The 20,000-nt window shown below is 43.4% G+C and overlaps 2 protein-coding genes across 2 annotated transcripts in view; both read left to right on the top strand.

The window, feature by feature from the left end:
- The window catches only part of LOC134303517 (uncharacterized), an 11,260-nt gene extending 8,897 nt beyond the window's left edge, over positions 1 to 2,363 (top strand). The window contains exons 12-13 of the mRNA XM_062988948.1: positions 305 to 413; positions 1,325 to 2,363. Coding sequence (XP_062845018.1) covers positions 305 to 413; positions 1,325 to 1,512 — 297 coding nt within the window. The 3' untranslated portion in view covers positions 1,513 to 2,363. The remainder of the gene's footprint in view (positions 1 to 304; positions 414 to 1,324) is intronic.
- A 2,539-nt stretch (positions 2,364 to 4,902) lies between these two features.
- On the top strand, positions 4,903 to 7,173 carry LOC134303345 (NAD-dependent malic enzyme, mitochondrial-like). Its single transcript, XM_062988725.1, has 4 exons — positions 4,903 to 5,528; positions 5,835 to 5,905; positions 6,397 to 6,527; positions 6,854 to 7,173. Exons 1-4 carry the CDS (start codon positions 5,486 to 5,488, stop codon positions 6,924 to 6,926), a joined length of 318 nt encoding a protein of 105 aa, XP_062844795.1. The 5' UTR covers positions 4,903 to 5,485; the 3' UTR covers positions 6,927 to 7,173.
- The last annotated feature ends 12,827 nt before the right edge of the window (positions 7,174 to 20,000 follow it).

The following is a 20,000-nucleotide window of genomic DNA, read 5'->3' as shown; positions in this document are numbered from 1 at the left end:
TACAGGTACACACATCACACACACACGGTTTATATACAGGTACACACATCACACACACACACGTCTTATATACAGGTACACACATCACACACACACGGTTTATATACAGGTACACACATCACACACACACGGTTTAAATACAGGTACACACACACACTTTATGTATACATTTTTCTGCTGGTGTGTGTTTTGCTGAAATTTGAGCTGTTTTTGAAATGTTTTTGAAATACCAATTTTGCTTATTCACCAGTATTCACAAACGATATTTACTGATGAACCTGTGTGTGTGTGTTTGTGTGTGTAGGTGTTGGGTTTATCTTGTACTCAGGTTGGAGATTCAGTTCTGAAACCCTTTATTCGCTGCACTGAACTGATCAAACTGAACCTGAGCAAAACTCGCATCACTGACCGCGGTAAAAACCACAATTTTACTGAATAAATGAAATGATTTGATATTATTTATTTTATCTTTATGATATTAAACATGATTAACGTTTTAATACTCATGAAGGTTTTTTGATTTGGAAATAAAAATGCTTGTGTTGGGGTGTAACATTTGAATGGGATTCCACCTCACTCCTGGTTTAGTGGGATAACTGACTCACTTTATGCCAGAATGTTTCGACCTACTCATGTTATTAAAGTGCTGATAAATTAATTCCAGTCCAGATTCAGGGTTGTGTGCTGAATTTGGTGAAATTGAATATTTTACGGAGAATTATGGGAAAGCTCCAGCAAACAGGAAGTGTTGTAATGTGTTCTGTATGTTAAACTCTATCTGGCAGTCATGTGGCACACTGGTGAAACACACTAGCCCACCAGTATTGACATCTCAAGCTTGCAAGTTTAAATCTCAGCTCTGGTAAGGGCCAGCCAGGCGACACCTACACAGACAGTGATTGGCTAGTCTGGGGATGGGCGTGCTGGATAGATTCCTCAGAACTGCTACAAGAGTTCTGCAGCAGGGGAGGTGAAATACCACCTGAGAATTAGAGGAAAACTGGAGGGAAAATATATAAATAAATAAACTCTTTTACAGTCACTGCTTTGTTTTGACTTACTTATCCTTTAGATGCTTTTACTGTTTAAAAAAAAGAGTTTGTGATTCTAATTTATCTGGATATAAAATACATGATGTATAAAAGCTGCAGGTGAAAACAAGCTTCAAATGAAATGAGAAACGAATCTCATTGGTTATGAGGTCTAATAATTGGTTTAATTAATAATGACTAATTTTAAATGATCGGTTTCATTTTCTGTTTGATTGAAGTAGTGTGAAGGATTTAGTTAAGTGTGAAATAAATCCACTGTGTTTTTGTTACAGGTTTGAAGTTTTTATACGGATCGAATCTTACTCAGGTGAATCTGGACGGCACAGGTGTCACTGCGGGGGGTGTGGCCAATCTAATTTCTGCCTCCCCCTGCCTTATTATTATTCGAGCCAATCAGACACAGCCACTCCCACCTGAACTGCAGAGTGATGATGATGATGATAATCAGATGCTTCACTGAGACTCAGTACCTAGTGTTTACATGTTAAACTCAGATCTGATTTTTGTCTGATTCCTGGGGGGTGTAGATCTGAGCCCACTCACTCTAACCACCAAATATGAAAAAAAAAACTGTTTCCCCACAAACTTCCATGTCATAACTGCAGCTTTTACTGACTAAATGTTTTCCTTTTATTAATCACATCAGTATTTTTGTACAATCACCAATCAGTAAAATCTGGGACTGACTGGTGCTCCAAGATCATTTTTACTCTGTGTACTTAACATAATCACTGCCTGCCGAACACTTACCTACAGTACCCCTGATGCAGAGGAGGGGTGCAAGCTAGCACACGCCTTCTCCTGACGCATCTTTACACTGGCTAGTGTTGGAGAGTCTCAGCACATACAGAGGATGACTAATTCAGTATTTAACACCAGTAGGAGTCACTGTTGCAGAGGCTTATACCACATTCAGCCTTTCTTTCCTAGACATGTTCCTGTTGAGCATCCGGCCAGGCCAGTAGCACAGCTGAGACTCAAACTCATTTAATGGTAACTGTTGAGAGCTGTTTTTAGTTTTATTAAACATATTATATAATTATATATAATATACGATTGGTAAATGACAGGAAAAAAAAAACATAAAGAATTTTTAACATTTTTATTTCACTGATTTACCAGAAGATTGTAATTATAGACTGAACATCATGAATGTATAAATGAGGGAATTGTTTCATTTTTCTTGATAAAGTAAAACACTGTTTTTATCTGCTGCAAACAGAAAGAAATACAATGTTATTTTAATGTTAAATATTTTATTAATCATTATTGATTGCTGTAGTTTGATGAGTGTGCATTTAAAAATAAAATCCATGGATTATTATCAGATTTATTAAAAATGGATGAAATCAGATTATTAATGTGACGTTTTTCCAAAAAAGCTCGTACGGCCACCGAAATCGCACGGGGCGTGCAGGACCCGGGCACGAGCGACATGTCCGAGCCTTCGGCTTCGGATATGCAGTGCGGTAGGCCTAGGGGGCGACCCACGCGAAGTCTGGGACCGATACGAGCGCCCCGAGTGTTGGTGCGCTTGGATGCCCCGTCGAGGCACTGAGGCCTATGGCTTATACTCTGGCAGAGGAGTTTTCCAGTGGAAAAAGATTAAATTTCAGAAAGCGAGGTTGCAGGCCCACCGAATCTGAGTATGACGAACCAAGGTCAAGTTAAGTCTGCCAAGGTCCAGTAAAGTCTGCCAAGGTACAGTAAAGTCTGCCAAGGTCCAGTAAAGTCTACCAAGGTACAGTAAAGTCTGCCAAGGTCCAGTTAAGTCTGCCAAGGTCCAGTAAAGTCTGCCAAGGTACAGTAAAGTCTACCAAGGTACAGTAAAGTCCGCCAAGGTACAGTAAAGTCTACCAAGGTCCAGTAAAGTCTGGTAAGGTCCAGTAAAGTCTACCAAGGTACAGTTAAGTCTGCCAAGGTACAGTATAGTCTACCAAGGTACAGTAAAGTCTGCCAAGGTACAGTTAAGTCTGCCAAGGTACAGTTAAGTCTGCCAAGGTACAGTTAAGTCTGCCAAGGTACAGTAAAGTCTGGTAAGGTCCAGTTAAGTCTACCAAGGTACAGTAAAGTCTGCCAAGGTCCAGTAAAGTCTGGTAAGGTCCAGTAAAGTCTGGTAAGGTCCAGTATAGTCTGCCAAGGTCCAGTAAAGTCTGCCAAGGTGCAGTAAAGTCTGGTAAGGTCCAGTTATGTCTGCCAAGGTCCAGTAAAGTCTACCAAGGTACAGTAAAGTCTTTTAAGGTCCAGTTAAGTCTGCCAAGGTACAGTAAAGTCTGCCAAGGTCCAGTTAAAAAATGACTCCACAGGGGAACAGTGAGTGCGTTTAAAACACTAGCATAAGCATCTCACGTGTCCCAGTGACAGATTTAATTACCCAAAGAACAAAGAAGAAATAAATCTAAACTGACTGAACTGCTGCTCACTGGATATCTCAGGGGTTCCAGTGACCACGGCACCACTCACTGTCCCTCACAATTTCTTCTCATTCTGATATTTGATGTGTTCATTAGTTAAAGCGATGTGTGTGTGTGTGTGTGTGTGTGTGTGTGTGTGTGTGTGTGTGTGTGTGTGTGTGTGTGTGTGTGTGTGTGTGTGTGTGTGTGTGTGTGTGTGTGTGTGTGTGTGTGTTAGACTTCAGCGTACCTGCAGCACCCTCTGGCCGATCTCGCTGGTTACAGTGGGCTTGTGTGGTCATCTCAACCATTTTACTAATCTCACTCATCATCTCCATGTCCCTAACCAGTGAGTAAAACACACACACACACACAATTTCAGCCCCAGTCTGCACAGCTAAATGAACCAACATGTCAATAATAAGCAGGTGGAACAGACCAAGAGAATCCTCGTTTGAAGACCCCACCCACATAGTTCGGTCATCCCACCCTAGCAGATACGGTGGCCAATGAATGTCTGCTGAAGGCACTGCCAATTATGCCCGCTAGATGGTGCCCAGCCAACCGGTGGCAACGCCGAGTTTTGAACTGAGGAGTTCAGAATCTCGGCGCTGGTGTGCTAGTGGAATATCCTACTGCTCCACCTGGGCACCATATTTTAATTCTTTATTTTATCATTTAACTTCTGATACATGGTTTCTATGTGTATGTGTATGTGTGTGTGTGTGTGTGTGTGTGTGTGTGTGTGTGTGTGTGTGTGTGTGTGTGTGTGTGTGTGTGTGTGTGTGTGTGTGTGTGTGTAGAGTCGCGGGTGGACAGCAGGTTCTCTGATCATACACCCTATAGCAGGGGTATTCAACTAAAATTTGAAGAGGGCAAATCTTGGGCTGTGGACAATGTGAAACATGTATCGTTCTCTGATGAGTCCACCTTTACTGTTTTCCCCACATCCGGGAGAGTTACGGTGTGGAGAAGCCCCAAAGAAGCGTACCACCCAGCCTGTTGCATGCCCAGAGTGAAGCATGGGGGTGGATCAGTGATGGTTTGGGCTGCCATATCATGGCATTCCCTTGGCCCAATCCTTGTGCTAGATGGGCGCGTCACTGCCAAGGACTACCGAACCATTCTGGAGGACCATGTGCATCCAATGGCGGTGCCGTGTATCAGGATGACAATGCACCAATACACACAGCAAGACTGGTGAAAGATTGGTTTGATGAACATGAAAGTGAAGTTGAACATCTCCCATGGCCTGCACAGTCACCAGATCTAAATATTATTGAGCCACTTTGGGGTGTTTTGGAGAAGCGAGTCAGGAAACGTTTTCCTCCACCAGCATCACGTAGTGACCTGGCCACTATCCTGCAAGAAGAATGGCTTAAAATCCCTCTGACCACTGTGCAGGACTTGTATATGTCATTTCCAAGACGAATTGACGCTGTATTGGCCGCAAAAGGAGGCCCTACACCATACTAATAAATTATTGTGGTCTAAAACCAGGTGTTTCAGTTATTTTGTCCAACCCCTGTATATATACAGTGTATATGTACGTACCTAAGATTGTGTCATGGTAGTTGTTTAGTGACTGAACAGAACAGGATAATACAAATGTGTTTTAAGATAGAATATTTTTGATATATACGACTGTCTTGGATGTGCTAAGAATAACAAGGAGCAGACTGTCTCTAATTCAAGGTTTAGTGGAGCCTGTTGTTGGTCAAAATGTAAGAGAATTCAGGCCTAACTGATCATAGAGTAAATTTGATTGTTCATAAAGGATATTAAATAAAGAATCACAAAATTATAAACATGAAATATAAAATGTATTGTAACAGTAGGTGTAGCTCATCAAATGGCTAATGAATGTGCTTTTCTGAGTGTGTGTGTGTGTGTGTGTGTGTGTGTGTGTGTGTGTGTGTGTGTGTGTGTGTGTGTGTGTGTGTGTGTGTGTGTGTGTGTGTGTGTGTGTGTGTGTGTTAGGGTCGGTGTTTGTTTGCCAGTGGGAGTCCGTTTGCTGCTGTAACTCTGGATGATGGCAGGATGGTGATTCTGGGACAGGGGAACAATGCTTACATATTCCCAGGTGTGGATTTGTGTTTTCCTATTTTATTTTTCCAATAATTTGGAAAAATGAATGAGTTGTGGTTATGGGCCATGAATTCTCTGAGTGTTATTTGGGGTACCTCTGATCTTGGGTCCTGCCAGCGTTTAGAAGCTGTACAAGTAATTACTGAATTTATTTACATCCAGAGGACAAACTTCATCCACAAAAACAATAATAATGATTATCATCTTTATTTAGTGTAAATATATTTTTATTTTGTACTCTTTCACTGTACAGTCTATTATGTTTTTTACCTCGACTAATAGAAATGTGTGTGTGTGTTAGGTGTGGCTCTGGCAGTAATTCTGAGTGGTGTTAGACACATCAGTGATACGGTGTTCCTCGAGGCTGCTAAGGTAAACATTGTTTGTGTGTGTGTGTGTGTGTGTGTGTGTGTGTGTGTGTGTGTGTGTGTGTGTGTGTGTGTGTGTGTGTGTGTGCGTGCACATGCATGTGTTAGGCAACACTCATGCTGCCCATGTTATTAGGATTATTTGCTTATTAATGTAAGTATTAAACCATGTAGCAGCAGCAGCAGCAGCCACCTATAAACTTATAAACACTCAGATTAAGATCTTTATGTTTACTTTAAACAGCAGAATAGAAAAATGTACAGCTTTCTTGTTGTGTAATAATTTAGGTTGTATTTCTTGATGCAACGGTGGACTGTATTAAGTGATAATGGTTTTCTAAGGTACTTGTTAGTGTATGTGGCTAAATTTCTCACAGTATCATGATGGTTTTTAATATGATGCTGATGGTTATAAGGTCACTCACCTTCTCTCTCTCTCTCTCTCTCTCTCTCTCTCTCTCTGTCTCACTGTTTGAATCTGTGTATGTGTATCAGATCTTAGCAGAGCAGTTGACGGATGAGGAAGTGAATCAGAATCAGGGTCGTCTCTACCCTCCTCTTTCCAACATTAGGGAGGTTTCTTTACAGATGGCTGTGAGGATAAGATTTGTGTTTATACACACAATGTGAGTAAAATTATGTTGACACCCCTTCTAATTATTGAGTTCAGGTGTTTAGGTCACACCCATTGCTTCCAAGTTTTTTGCAACAGTTTGGTAAAGTTTGTACATCATACAGATACATGCTGTGGAAATGTAATTAAACATATTGTTATCAGTGCTGTGAGTGGAACTAGCGCTCCAACCAAAAATATAAAGTGTCTAGTGATCAGAAAGTGTCTACTGATTGACTAAAGAAAGATAAATACACCTTGTGTTCCTAACTGTCCACCCACAATCAGTGCTAACAGGGTATGTGTTCCCAAAAAAAAAAAGTGTGTGTGTTTGTTTAGGTGGTGGAGTTTCTGTACAGTAAAGGAATGGCATTTCGGTACCCAGAGCCACTGGATAAGGAGGCGTATGTGAGATCCATTGTGTGGAACACGGAGTACGATTCCTTCCTCCCAGACATCTACGAACGGGCTGGAGTGTCCCATAGTCCTATAGTGGAGTAATCATACACCCTATAGCATACACCTGAAACAGTCACACCCTTCATTTACAGCTGTGTAATGTTTAACTATCACACATCCCCATGGGGAGTGATTCCTAAACTCCTTCTGCTAATGTAAATGTACAGTGTTGCTATTAATAAAACACTTAGTGCTTTGTGTTTCTATGTGTGTTGGTGTGTATTTGGGTTTATTTCACTGCAGGCTTACAGTATTCATTATAATAAAATGTGGGGGTGGGCGGGTGTAGTTGGGGCAGTGAGAAAATGTGGAAAAAAGTGTAATTTTAGTTTCACCCTAAGCTGGATTTTAACATAGGGCCTAGAACCTGAGAGAATTACATGTGCTGCACTCAGCCCACTGTGCTACTCAAACAACGACGTGTTAGATCTGTTGTAACGCTGATATAACCTGTGCAATAAGCCTAAAAGTGAAAACTACTTAAAATAAAAAGTGCTTTGTAATTCCCACAGTAACGTCAGAAGCCATTCACTCTGTTACAGGTTGAAAAATAGTGAAGAAATAGCCTTTGCTTGATTTGAATGAAGTTGACCCAACAAAGCATGTGTTTGTACCATTTCCATTCTGTCCCAAATGTTTGTGATGTAGAGTTTTATATTTGTATTTGTCTTTCTATTGTTATTTTAAAAATATGCAATTTGCACAGTTAGGTTAGTAATTAGTATAGTTTTGCTTTGTGTTTTCATGTACTCCCATGTAGTGTTTTAATGTAGAAGTACATTTTCACCAGCTGTAGAAAAGGGCAATGAAACAAGTTTACTTTGAAATACCATGATTATTAGCTCAGGGGGATATTCCAGAAAGCGGGTTTAACAAACTTCAAACTTCAACCTGAACTGCGAGTTGACTTATCTCACCATGTCATAGCCAGAGTTTTCGGATCCACAAAAGCGGATCAGGGTTCGATTACTCAAGTCTGAGTAGATTGAACCCAGCAGAAGCGCGTTGACGGTTAACTCTAAACAGGCATTCTCAATGGAGTTGCGATAAATAGATTGACCATGGATGTGAATGAAAGAAAAAGTAGTCCGTCATATTTGACACCAATAGAAGTGTTATTTTTAATGTTTGCGTGTGCAGATCCTGAAAATGTTTTAGACGTGAAAGTAATACAGCAGCGGAAAAGGAGCTCGCAAATGGCAAAAACAGTTAATGAGTTTAAATGAATAAAAAAAACGTAACCATAATGAAACATTTAGCAGAAGGATAGGGTAAAATTGTTTAATATGTCAGTTGTAATATTTGTCTCGATTTTAAACGTTTTTTTTTTCATTTACTCAATCTAGGTGTAATCAGATGCACATGGCAGCAGATAAAAATGAAACACAAAAACTGTCTATGTTCAAGGCATATTTATTAGATGTAAATCATTAGTCTGTAGTGCATAAACTGTGTAATATTAAGAACAGCATTGGTGCAGTCTGAACCCTTTTTATTGGCATCTCTCCAGTGATTGGTGGAGTGGTTTTGAGCCTCCTGCAATTGTTAGTGATGTAAATGTTCCTATAGATCCTAATAAATATAAATAATGTTCTTTAATAAAAAAAAAAAAAAAAAAAACACACTGTTTAAGGACGATAAAGAAACCATCTCCGCTGTCTCAGAGTGGGATGATACTGGGAGGCCTACAGAGGTACAGTATATGTTGAACATAGAGCATGGCATTTCATTTGATCTACCATGATAATGTGTGTGACTGTCCTCTAACAGAATGTGATGGGTAGTTCCGAATGAAATGAGGGACCATCCACCTCCAAAGCTCAACTTAGAACAGTAAAAATGTCTTACCAAATATGTGAAATATTTCGAAGACATTAAGCTATGTTTGATCATAACATGCAATTTTTGTGTCTTTCTTTGAAGTTGTGTGTAAATAAAATGTATTATACAAGGTCCATGTGGAGAAACAAAGTGCAAAGTGTGATCCTCAGGTGGAGCATCTAAAACAGACAAGGCTATAAATTGAGTTGCTTGAATTTCAGATGGGTGTCGGTGCTAAGGGTGTATAAATATAAATGTTGTCACTAAAGAATAAGGACAAGAAAACGAAGTTGTTGCATTGTTTTCTTTTCAGTGATCATGGACAGAGCCTGACTATTTGTCGTCGATATTTGTAATGTGGGGAGCATCACATAAGATGTTAATGAAAGCATCTGCATAAGATGGAGAAAAGTAGGTTGCAGAACATGTATTAAATGTTGGACTGTTTTATTTGACATTTGTAAATGTTTGAAGATAATGGTCACTACCTGTATGTGGAGGGATATTCTGTCTGCTGTTGAAATAATAAAAGAGAAGATTTGAATAAAATCCACATCTGGATTTCACTCCAGATTTTACTGATTAATGTGGCTGTAAAAATACTACTAGCAATAAAATGATATACAGTACATTTAAAGCACAAATGATTTTAGCTTACTAAACTGCGTGTGTGTGTGTGTGTGTGTGTGTGTGTGTGTGTGTGTGTGTGTTTAAGGTATTTGATATGAATCCATTTTATATGAAAACATTGCATCCATAATGTTGTAACTAATGTTGTAACAAGCCTTTGATGAATATTGTGATTATTGTGAGTAATAATGTTGCAGCTGCCCCTTGTGGTAACCGTCCCCACTCTCCCCGAATTGACTGAGTGATAAAAACGGAAAGGTTTGTGAATAAATCCATCGTGAAATGATGAATGTGAGTTTAATGACTCGTTCCCAACTAAGATGTGTTCGAATACTTGGCGCGTCTGTATCCACTGGATCCTGGAGTAAAGGACCCCCCGTGTTTACATGAGGAAAGTGCGAGTAACCCCGGGTTACCCACCCCTAATACTTTGTATTTTTTCTGAATGTAAAGTTTTGTAAAATGATATTGTGTCAGTGCTGCCCAGCGTGTTCAGGGATGAGATTGATGAAGAATGTACTGAGCACTGATTGCTGATGCTTTTGATCAGCTTGTATGTTTTGTTCTTATTAGTTGTTGATCTATTTGTCAGTTTCGTGTAATGAATGATTTGCTTGATTCTATTGTGTGAGTGGGTTGAGTGTGCATCGTAAATAAGAAGGTATTTTTTGTAATGATGACTATAATATAGTGAAATAAAAGGAGTCGGTTGGGGCGCACAGATAGCTGAGCGGGTTTTTCCACAGTTAGTGCAGTGGAGCTGTGAGATGTGAACCTACCGGGTTCGAATCTCGGCTCTGCTGTCTACTGCTCGACTGTGCGCCCCCTGGCAGGGGGGTTTCCCCCTGCCGGCGATCACTTTACAACAATATATGTAAATCCATGAAAGATTTGAAGAAAAGCCCTAAAATAAATCCATAAATAATAATAGTAACTCAGCAATAATAGTAGATGATGTATTTCTCTGTGTGTGTGTACTATATATGATAATAACATGTACGAAGTGAATGGATAAACATGTAATATGTGTGAGGGTTTTCTGAATGAGTGCTGTGAATGGTTGTTGACTTATTAGAATATGTGATGAAGATTTCGATTATTGTATGCAAACAGAAACATACTAGTTAATAAAATGTAAATGTGAATTAAAAAAAACCAACTGAGCCGCATATGAATATCAGTGAATTTTAAGGACGATGGCGCACTCAGGTGTCCATTTTGTGTAATGACATGAATAATTTTGTTTTTTGTGTCGTACTAGTTTGTTTTGTTTAAGCCCTTGTCAGTCCAGCCTATTTTTGTGCATTTTTCGCCTGAAAGACATCTCTAATTTCTAAGGCTTGTCATTCATAAAGTTTAAAGGTAACCCAAAAATGGTACTTCAGTGTTGTAGAAAACCCTTTAAAGTATCATAAAAACACAGCCAAATGGCATGATTATATTTGATCATGCTTAAATGATGATAAAAAAACCAAAAATGTAGGTGCTTTTAAATGTTTTTTTTGAAAATCCAAAGTTTCAGTGAGTATAAGCAGGACTGCAGGTGTGTATATCACCTAAACAACACTATAGAGTTGTGTTGAAGGGTATTTTGTAACATCATCTCGCATTTTAGGCCTCTACACTGTAAGCCCGGATAAGTTGAATGTACTTAAAACATTTGAGGAAACCAGTTGCCTTAAAAAAGTGAAGTAATGTATAATGAAAACGTGAGTTAGCATAACTTAAAACATGAAGTTATTATACCTAAAAGGCAAGTTGATGAAATGTTTTTATACCAACTGCTTTTCCCAATAATTGTACTTATTATCTTGAGCTCAATGGAAAAAACAATTGATTTGTTCTTAGTTTTCATGTTAATCCCATTTTAAATATGAATGACAAATGTTTATAGAAAAACAGACACAATTCTAAAAATATTTTTCTTTATTTCACTTCAGAAGTATTTACTTAAAATACAACATGTCAAGAAAACATGTTTAAAAGTATACAAAACTGTATCTAAAGTTGTGATGAAACCCAAACAGCTCCTCACAGTAACTATGAACCTGTAAAACAACAAAAAGAAATAAGAAACAGAAGTATTAAAATGAAAATTAATAGCATTAATTTAAGGATTAAAGTAAAGCAAGCCAGCACACTCTTTGCTTCGTATGAAAGCTAGCATGCAGCCTAAATACGGCAAATAAAGCAGTGCTGTTTGATGATTTATTTAGATAGTGTCAACATTAAGATAATTTATTTTGAACAAAATTGATAAGTAAAGTACAACACTTACCAAAATTAGATGGGAGATGATAAAGCCCCATCAGACTGGTGTACATGCTACTCAAAAGTAGCATCATGAGTAAGAAAATGTTAGGGTTAGGGTTAGGGTTAGGGTTAGGGTTAGGGTTAGGGTTAGGGTTAGGGTTAGGGTTAGGGTTAGGGTTAGGGTTAGGGTTAGGGTTAGGGTTAGGGTTAGGGTTAGGGTTAGGGTTAGGGTTAGGGTTAGGGTTAGGGTTAGGGTTAGGGTTAGGGTTAGGGTTAGGGTTAGGGTTAGGGTTAGGGTTAGGGTTAGGGTTAGGGTTAGGGTTAGGGTTAGGGTTAGGGTTAGGGTTAGGGTTAGGGTTAGGGTTAGGGTTAGGGTTAGGGTTAGGGTTAGGGTTAGGGTTAGGGTTAGGGTTAGGGTTAGGGTTAGGGTTAGGGTTAGGGTTAGGGTTAGGGTTAGGGTTAGGGTTAGGGTTAGGGTTAGGGTTAGGGTTAGGGTTAGGGTTAGGGTTAGGGTTAGGGTTAGGGTTAGGGTTAGGGTTAGGGTTAGGGTTAGGGTTAGGGTTAGGGTTAGGGTTAGGGTTAGGGTTAGGGTTAGGGTTAGGGTTAGGGTTAGGGTTAGGGTTAGGGTTAGGGTTAGGGTTAGGGTTAGGGTTAGGGTTAGGGTTAGGGTTAGGGTTAGGGTTAGGGTTAGGGTTAGGGTTAGGGTTAGGGTTAGGGTTAGGGTTAGGGTTAGGGTTAGGGTTAGGGTTAGGGTTAGGGTTAGGGTTAGGGTTAGGGTTAGGGTTAGGGTTAGGGTTAGGGTTAGGGTTAGGGTTAGGGTTAGGGTTAGGGTTAGGGTTAGGGTTAGGGTTAGGGTTAGGGTTAGGGTTAGGGTTAGGGTTAGGGTTAGGGTTAGGGTTAGGGTTAGGGTTAGGGTTAGGGTTAGGGTTAGGGTTAGGGTTAGGGTTAGGGTTAGGGTTAGGGTTAGGGTTAGGGTTAGGGTTAGGGTTAGGGTTAGGGTTAGGGTTAGGGTTAGGGTTAGGGTTAGGGTTAGGGTTAGGGTTAGGGTTAGGGTTAGGGTTAGGGTTAGGGTTAGGGTTAGGGTTAGGGTTAGGGTTAGGGTTAGGGTTAGGGTTAGGGTTAGGGTTAGGGTTAGGGTTAGGGTTAGGGTTAGGGTTAGGGTTAGGGTTAGGGTTAGGGTTAGGGTTAGGGTTAGGGTTAGGGTTAGGGTTAGGGTTAGGGTTAGGGTTAGGGTTAGGGTTAGGGTTAGGGTTAGGGTTAGGGTTAGGGTTAGGGTTAGGGTTAGGGTTAGGGTTAGGGTTAGGGTTAGGGTTAGGGTTAGGGTTAGGGTTAGGGTTAGGGTTAGGGTTAGGGTTAGGGTTAGGGTTAGGGTTAGGGTTAGGGTTAGGGTTAGGGTTAGGGTTAGGGTTAGGGTTAGGGTTAGGGTTAGGGTTAGGGTTAGGGTTAGGGTTAGGGTTAGGGTTAGGGTTAGGGTTAGGGTTAGGGTTAGGGTTAGGGTTAGGGTTAGGGTTAGGGTTAGGGTTAGGGTTAGGGTTAGGGTTAGGGTTAGGGTTAGGGTTAGGGTTAGGGTTAGGGTTAGGGTTAGGGTTAGGGTTAGGGTTAGGGTTAGGGTTAGGGTTAGGGTTAGGGTTAGGGTTAGGGTTAGGGTTAGGGTTAGGGTTAGGGTTAGGGTTAGGGTTAGGGTTAGGGTTAGGGTTAGGGTTAGGGTTAGGGTTAGGGTTAGGGTTAGGGTTAGGGTTAGGGTTAGGGTTAGGGTTAGGGTTAGGGTTAGGGTTAGGGTTAGGGTTAGGGTTAGGGTTAGGGTTAGGGTTAGGGTTAGGGTTAGGGTTAGGGTTAGGGTTAGGGTTAGGGTTAGGGTTAGGGTTAGGGTTAGGGTTAGGGTTAGGGTTAGGGTTAGGGTTAGGGTTAGGGTTAGGGTTAGGGTTAGGGTTAGGGTTAGGGTTAGGGTTAGGGTTAGGGTTAGGGTTAGGGTTAGGGTTAGGGTTAGGGTTAGGGTTAGGGTTAGGGTTAGGGTTAGGGTTAGGGTTAGGGTTAGGGTTAGGGTTAGGGTTAGGGTTAGGGTTAGGGTTAGGGTTAGGGTTAGGGTTAGGGTTAGGGTTAGGGTTAGGGTTAGGGTTAGGGTTAGGGTTAGGGTTAGGGTTAGGGTTAGGGTTAGGGTTAGGGTTAGGGTTAGGGTTAGGGTTAGGGTTAGGGTTAGGGTTAGGGTTAGGGTTAGGGTTAGGGTTAGGGTTAGGGTTAGGGTTAGGGTTAGGGTTAGGGTTAGGGTTAGGGTTAGGGTTAGGGTTAGGGTTAGGGTTAGGGTTAGGGTTAGGGTTAGGGTTAGGGTTAGGGTTAGGGTTAGGGTTAGGGTTAGGGTTAGGGTTAGGGTTAGGGTTAGGGTTAGGGTTAGGGTTAGGGTTAGGGTTAGGGTTAGGGTTAGGGTTAGGGTTAGGGTTAGGGTTAGGGTTAGGGTTAGGGTTAGGGTTAGGGTTAGGGTTAGGGTTAGGGTTAGGGTTAGGGTTAGGGTTAGGGTTAGGGTTAGGGTTAGGGTTAGGGTTAGGGTTAGGGTTAGGGTTAGGGTTAGGGTTAGGGTTAGGGTTAGGGTTAGGGTTAGGGTTAGGGTTAGGGTTAGGGTTAGGGTTAGGGTTAGGGTTAGGGTTAGGGTTAGGGTTAGGGTTAGGGTTAGGGTTAGGGTTAGGGTTAGGGTTAGGGTTAGGGTTAGGGTTAGGGTTAGGGTTAGGGTTAGGGTTAGGGTTAGGGTTAGGGTTAGGGTTAGGGTTAGGGTTAGGGTTAGGGTTAGGGTTAGGGTTAGGGTTAGGGTTAGGGTTAGGGTTAGGGTTAGGGTTAGGGTTAGGGTTAGGGTTAGGGTTAGGGTTAGGGTTAGGGTTAGGGTTAGGGTTAGGGTTAGGGTTAGGGTTAGGGTTAGGGTTAGGGTTAGGGTTAGGGTTAGGGTTAGGGTTAGGGTTAGGGTTAGGGTTAGGGTTAGGGTTAGGGTTAGGGTTAGGGTTAGGGTTAGGGTTAGGGTTAGGGTTAGGGTTAGGGTTAGGGTTAGGGTTAGGGTTAGGGTTAGGGTTAGGGTTAGGGTTAGGGTTAGGGTTAGGGTTAGGGTTAGGGTTAGGGTTAGGGTTAGGGTTAGGGTTAGGGTTAGGGTTAGGGTTAGGGTTAGGGTTAGGGTTAGGGTTAGGGTTAGGGTTAGGGTTAGGGTTAGGGTTAGGGTTAGGGTTAGGGTTAGGGTTAGGGTTAGGGTTAGGGTTAGGGTTAGGGTTAGGGTTAGGGTTAGGGTTAGGGTTAGGGTTAGGGTTAGGGTTAGGGTTAGGGTTAGGGTTAGGGTTAGGGTTAGGGTTAGGGTTAGGGTTAGGGTTAGGGTTAGGGTTAGGGTTAGGGTTAGGGTTAGGGTTAGGGTTAGGGTTAGGGTTAGGGTTAGGGTTAGGGTTAGGGTTAGGGTTAGGGTTAGGGTTAGGGTTAGGGTTAGGGTTAGGGTTAGGGTTAGGGTTAGGGTTAGGGTTAGGGTTAGGGTTAGGGTTAGGGTTAGGGTTAGGGTTAGGGTTAGGGTTAGGGTTAGGGTTAGGGTTAGGGTTAGGGTTAGGGTTAGGGTTAGGGTTAGGGTTAGGGTTAGGGTTAGGGTTAGGGTTAGGGTTAGGGTTAGGGTTAGGGTTAGGGTTAGGGTTAGGGTTAGGGTTAGGGTTAGGGTTAGGGTTAGGGTTAGGGTTAGGGTTAGGGTTAGGGTTAGGGTTAGGGTTAGGGTTAGGGTTAGGGTTAGGGTTAGGGTTAGGGTTAGGGTTAGGGTTAGGGTTAGGGTTAGGGTTAGGGTTAGGGTTAGGGTTAGGGTTAGGGTTAGGGTTAGGGTTAGGGTTAGGGTTAGGGTTAGGGTTAGGGTTAGGGTTAGGGTTAGGGTTAGGGTTAGGGTTAGGGTTAGGGTTAGGGTTAGGGTTAGGGTTAGGGTTAGGGTTAGGGTTAGGGTTAGGGTTAGGGTTAGGGTTAGGGTTAGGGTTAGGGTTAGGGTTAGGGTTAGGGTTAGGGTTAGGGTTAGGGTTAGGGTTAGGGTTAGGGTTAGGGTTAGGGTTAGGGTTAGGGTTAGGGTTAGGGTTAGGGTTAGGGTTAGGGTTAGGGTTAGGGTTAGGGTTAGGGTTAGGGTTAGGGTTAGGGTTAGGGTTAGGGTTAGGGTTAGGGTTAGGGTTAGGGTTAGGGTTAGGGTTAGGGTTAGGGTTAGGGTTAGGGTTAGGGTTAGGGTTAGGGTTAGGGTTAGGGTTAGGGTTAGGGTTAGGGTTAGGGTTAGGGTTAGGGTTAGGGTTAGGGTTAGGGTTAGGGTTAGGGTTAGGGTTAGGGTTAGGGTTAGGGTTAGGGTTAGGGTTAGGGTTAGGGTTAGGGTTAGGGTTAGGGTTAGGGTTAGGGTTAGGGTTAGGGTTAGGGTTAGGGTTAGGGTTAGGGTTAGGGTTAGGGTTAGGGTTAGGGTTAGGGTTAGGGTTAGGGTTAGGGTTAGGGTTAGGGTTAGGGTTAGGGTTAGGGTTAGGGTTAGGGTTAGGGTTAGGGTTAGGGTTAGGGTTAGGGTTAGGGTTAGGGTTAGGGTTAGGGTTAGGGTTAGGGTTAGGGTTAGGGTTAGGGTTAGGGTTAGGGTTAGGGTTAGGGTTAGGGTTAGGGTTAGGGTTAGGGTTAGGGTTAGGGTTAGGGTTAGGGTTAGGGTTAGGGTTAGGGTTAGGGTTAGGGTTAGGGTTAGGGTTAGGGTTAGGGTTAGGGTTAGGGTTAGGGTTAGGGTTAGGGTTAGGGTTAGGGTTAGGGTTAGGGTTAGGGTTAGGGTTAGGGTTAGGGTTAGGGTTAGGGTTAGGGTTAGGGTTAGGGTTAGGGTTAGGGTTAGGGTTAGGGTTAGGGTTAGGGTTAGGGTTAGGGTTAGGGTTAGGGTTAGGGTTAGGGTTAGGGTTAGGGTTAGGGTTAGGGTTAGGGTTAGGGTTAGGGTTAGGGTTAGGGTTAGGGTTAGGGTTAGGGTTAGGGTTAGGGTTAGGGTTAGGGTTAGGGTTAGGGTTAGGGTTAGGGTTAGGGTTAGGGTTAGGGTTAGGGTTAGGGTTAGGGTTAGGGTTAGGGTTAGGGTTAGGGTTAGGGTTAGGGTTAGGGTTAGGGTTAGGGTTAGGGTTAGGGTTAGGGTTAGGGTTAGGGTTAGGGTTAGGGTTAGGGTTAGGGTTAGGGTTAGGGTTAGGGTTAGGGTTAGGGTTAGGGTTAGGGTTAGGGTTAGGGTTAGGGTTAGGGTTAGGGTTAGGGTTAGGGTTAGGGTTAGGGTTAGGGTTAGGGTTAGGGTTAGGGTTAGGGTTAGGGTTAGGGTTAGGGTTAGGGTTAGGGTTAGGGTTAGGGTTAGGGTTAGGGTTAGGGTTAGGGTTAGGGTTAGGGTTAGGGTTAGGGTTAGGGTTAGGGTTAGGGTTAGGGTTAGGGTTAGGGTTAGGGTTAGGGTTAGGGTTAGGGTTAGGGTTAGGGTTAGGGTTAGGGTTAGGGTTAGGGTTAGGGTTAGGGTTAGGGTTAGGGTTAGGGTTAGGGTTAGGGTTAGGGTTAGGGTTAGGGTTAGGGTTAGGGTTAGGGTTAGGGTTAGGGTTAGGGTTAGGGTTAGGGTTAGGGTTAGGGTTAGGGTTAGGGTTAGGGTTAGGGTTAGGGTTAGGGTTAGGGTTAGGGTTAGGGTTAGGGTTAGGGTTAGGGTTAGGGTTAGGGTTAGGGTTAGGGTTAGGGTTAGGGTTAGGGTTAGGGTTAGGGTTAGGGTTAGGGTTAGGGTTAGGGTTAGGGTTAGGGTTAGGGTTAGGGTTAGGGTTAGGGTTAGGGTTAGGGTTAGGGTTAGGGTTAGGGTTAGGGTTAGGGTTAGGGTTAGGGTTAGGGTTAGGGTTAGGGTTAGGGTTAGGGTTAGGGTTAGGGTTAGGGTTAGGGTTAGGGTTAGGGTTAGGGTTAGGGTTAGGGTTAGGGTTAGGGTTAGGGTTAGGGTTAGGGTTAGGGTTAGGGTTAGGGTTAGGGTTAGGGTTAGGGTTAGGGTTAGGGTTAGGGTTAGGGTTAGGGTTAGGGTTAGGGTTAGGGTTAGGGTTAGGGTTAGGGTTAGGGTTAGGGTTAGGGTTAGGGTTAGGGTTAGGGTTAGGGTTAGGGTTAGGGTTAGGGTTAGGGTTAGGGTTAGGGTTAGGGTTAGGGTTAGGGTTAGGGTTAGGGTTAGGGTTAGGGTTAGGGTTAGGGTTAGGGTTAGGGTTAGGGTTAGGGTTAGGGTTAGGGTTAGGGTTAGGGTTAGGGTTAGGGTTAGGGTTAGGGTTAGGGTTAGGGTTAGGGTTAGGGTTAGGGTTAGGGTTAGGGTTAGGGTTAGGGTTAGGGTTAGGGTTAGGGTTAGGGTTAGGGTTAGGGTTAGGGTTAGGGTTAGGGTTAGGGTTAGGGTTAGGGTTAGGGTTAGGGTTAGGGTTAGGGTTAGGGTTAGGGTTAGGGTTAGGGTTAGGGTTAGGGTTAGGGTTAGGGTTAGGGTTAGGGTTAGGGTTAGGGTTAGGGTTAGGGTTAGGGTTAGGGTTAGGGTTAGGGTTAGGGTTAGGGTTAGGGTTAGGGTTAGGGTTAGGGTTAGGGTTAGGGTTAGGGTTAGGGTTAGGGTTAGGGTTAGGGTTAGGGTTAGGGTTAGGGTTAGGGTTAGGGTTAGGGTTAGGGTTAGGGTTAGGGTTAGGGTTAGGGTTAGGGTTAGGGTTAGGGTTAGGGTTAGGGTTAGGGTTAGGGTTAGGGTTAGGGTTAGGGTTAGGGTTAGGGTTAGGGTTAGGGTTAGGGTTAGGGTTAGGGTTAGGGTTAGGGTTAGGGTTAGGGTTAGGGTTAGGGTTAGGGTTAGGGTTAGGGTTAGGGTTAGGGTTAGGGTTAGGGTTAGGGTTAGGGTTAGGGTTAGGGTTAGGGTTAGGGTTAGGGTTAGGGTTAGGGTTAGGGTTAGGGTTAGGGTTAGGGTTAGGGTTAGGGTTAGGGTTAGGGTTAGGGTTAGGGTTAGGGTTAGGGTTAGGGTTAGGGTTAGGGTTAGGGTTAGGGTTAGGGTTAGGGTTAGGGTTAGGGTTAGGGTTAGGGTTAGGGTTAGGGTTAGGGTTAGGGTTAGGGTTAGGGTTAGGGTTAGGGTTAGGGTTAGGGTTAGGGTTAGGGTTAGGGTTAGGGTTAGGGTTAGGGTTAGGGTTAGGGTTAGGGTTAGGGTTAGGGTTAGGGTTAGGGTTAGGGTTAGGGTTAGGGTTAGGGTTAGGGTTAGGGTTAGGGTTAGGGTTAGGGTTAGGGTTAGGGTTAGGGTTAGGGTTAGGGTTAGGGTTAGGGTTAGGGTTAGGGTTAGGGTTAGGGTTAGGGTTAGGGTTAGGGTTAGGGTTAGGGTTAGGGTTAGGGTTAGGGTTAGGGTTTAGGGTTAGGGTTAGGGTTAGGGTTAGGGTTAGGGTTAGGGTTAGGGTTAGGGTTAGGGTTAGGGTTAGGGTTAGGGTTAGGGTTAGGGTTAGGGTTAGGGTTAGGGTTAGGGTTAGGGTTAGGGTTAGGGTTAGGGTTAGGGTTAGGGTTAGGGTTAGGGTTAGGGTTAGGGTTAGGGTTAGGGTTAGGGTTAGGGTTAGGGTTAGGGTTAGGGTTAGGGTTAGGGTTAGGGTTAGGGTTAGGGTTAGGGTTAGGGGTTAGGGTTAGGGTTAGGGTTAGGGTTAGGGTTAGGGTTAGGGTTTAGGGTTAGGGTTAGGGTTAGGGTTAGGGTTAGGGTTGGGTTAGGGTTAGGGTTAGGGTTAGGGTTAGGGTTAGGGTTAGGGTTAGGTTAGGGTTAGGGTTAGGGTTAGGGTTAGGGTTAGGGTTAGGGTTAGGGTTAGGGTTAGGGTTAGGGTTAGGGTTAGGGTTAGGGTTAGGGTTAGGGTTAGGGTTAGGGTTAGGGTTAGGGTTAGGGTTAGGGTTAGGGTTAGGGTTAGGGTTAGGGTTAGGGTTAGGGTTAGGGTTAGGGTTAGGGTTAGGGTTAGGGTTAGGGTTAGGGTTAGGGTTAGGGTTAGGTTAGGGTTAGGGTTAGGGTTTAGGGTTAGGGTTAGGGTTAGGGTTAGGGTTAGGGTTAGGGTTAGGGTTAGGGTTAGGGTTAGGGTTAGGGTTAGGGTTAGGGTTAGGGTTAGGGTTAGGGTTAGGGTAGGGTTAGGTGTTAGGGTTAGGGTTTAGGGTTAGGGTTAGGGTTAGGTTAGGGGTTAGGGTTAGGGTTAGGGTTAGGGTTAGGGTTAGGGTTAGGGTTAGGGTTAGGGTTAGGGGTTAGGGTGTAGGGTTAGGGTTAGGGTTAGGGTTAGGGTTAGGGTTAGGGTTAGGGTTAGGGTTAGGGTTAGGGTTAGGGTTAGGTTAGGGTTAGGGTTAGGGTTAGGGTTAGGGTATAGGGTTAGATCTGTCT

Source organism: Trichomycterus rosablanca, chromosome 26 (assembly GCF_030014385.1).
Source record: "Trichomycterus rosablanca isolate fTriRos1 chromosome 26, fTriRos1.hap1, whole genome shotgun sequence".
NCBI classification, from domain to species: Eukaryota; Metazoa; Chordata; class Actinopteri; order Siluriformes; family Trichomycteridae; genus Trichomycterus; species Trichomycterus rosablanca.
This window is presented reverse-complemented; position numbering and strand designations above follow the sequence as displayed.

Coding starts and splice junctions, on each gene's coding strand:
- LOC134303345 (XM_062988725.1), top strand. CDS start 5,486: ATGGTGATTCTGGGACAGGGGAACAATGCTTACATATTCCCAG. Junction 5,529..5,834: donor CAATGCTTACATATTCCCAG/GTGTGGATTTGT, acceptor TGTGTGTGTTAG/GTGTGGCTCTGGCAGTAATT. Junction 6,528..6,853: donor TTTGTGTTTATACACACAAT/GTGAGTAAAATT, acceptor GTGTTTGTTTAG/GTGGTGGAGTTTCTGTACAG.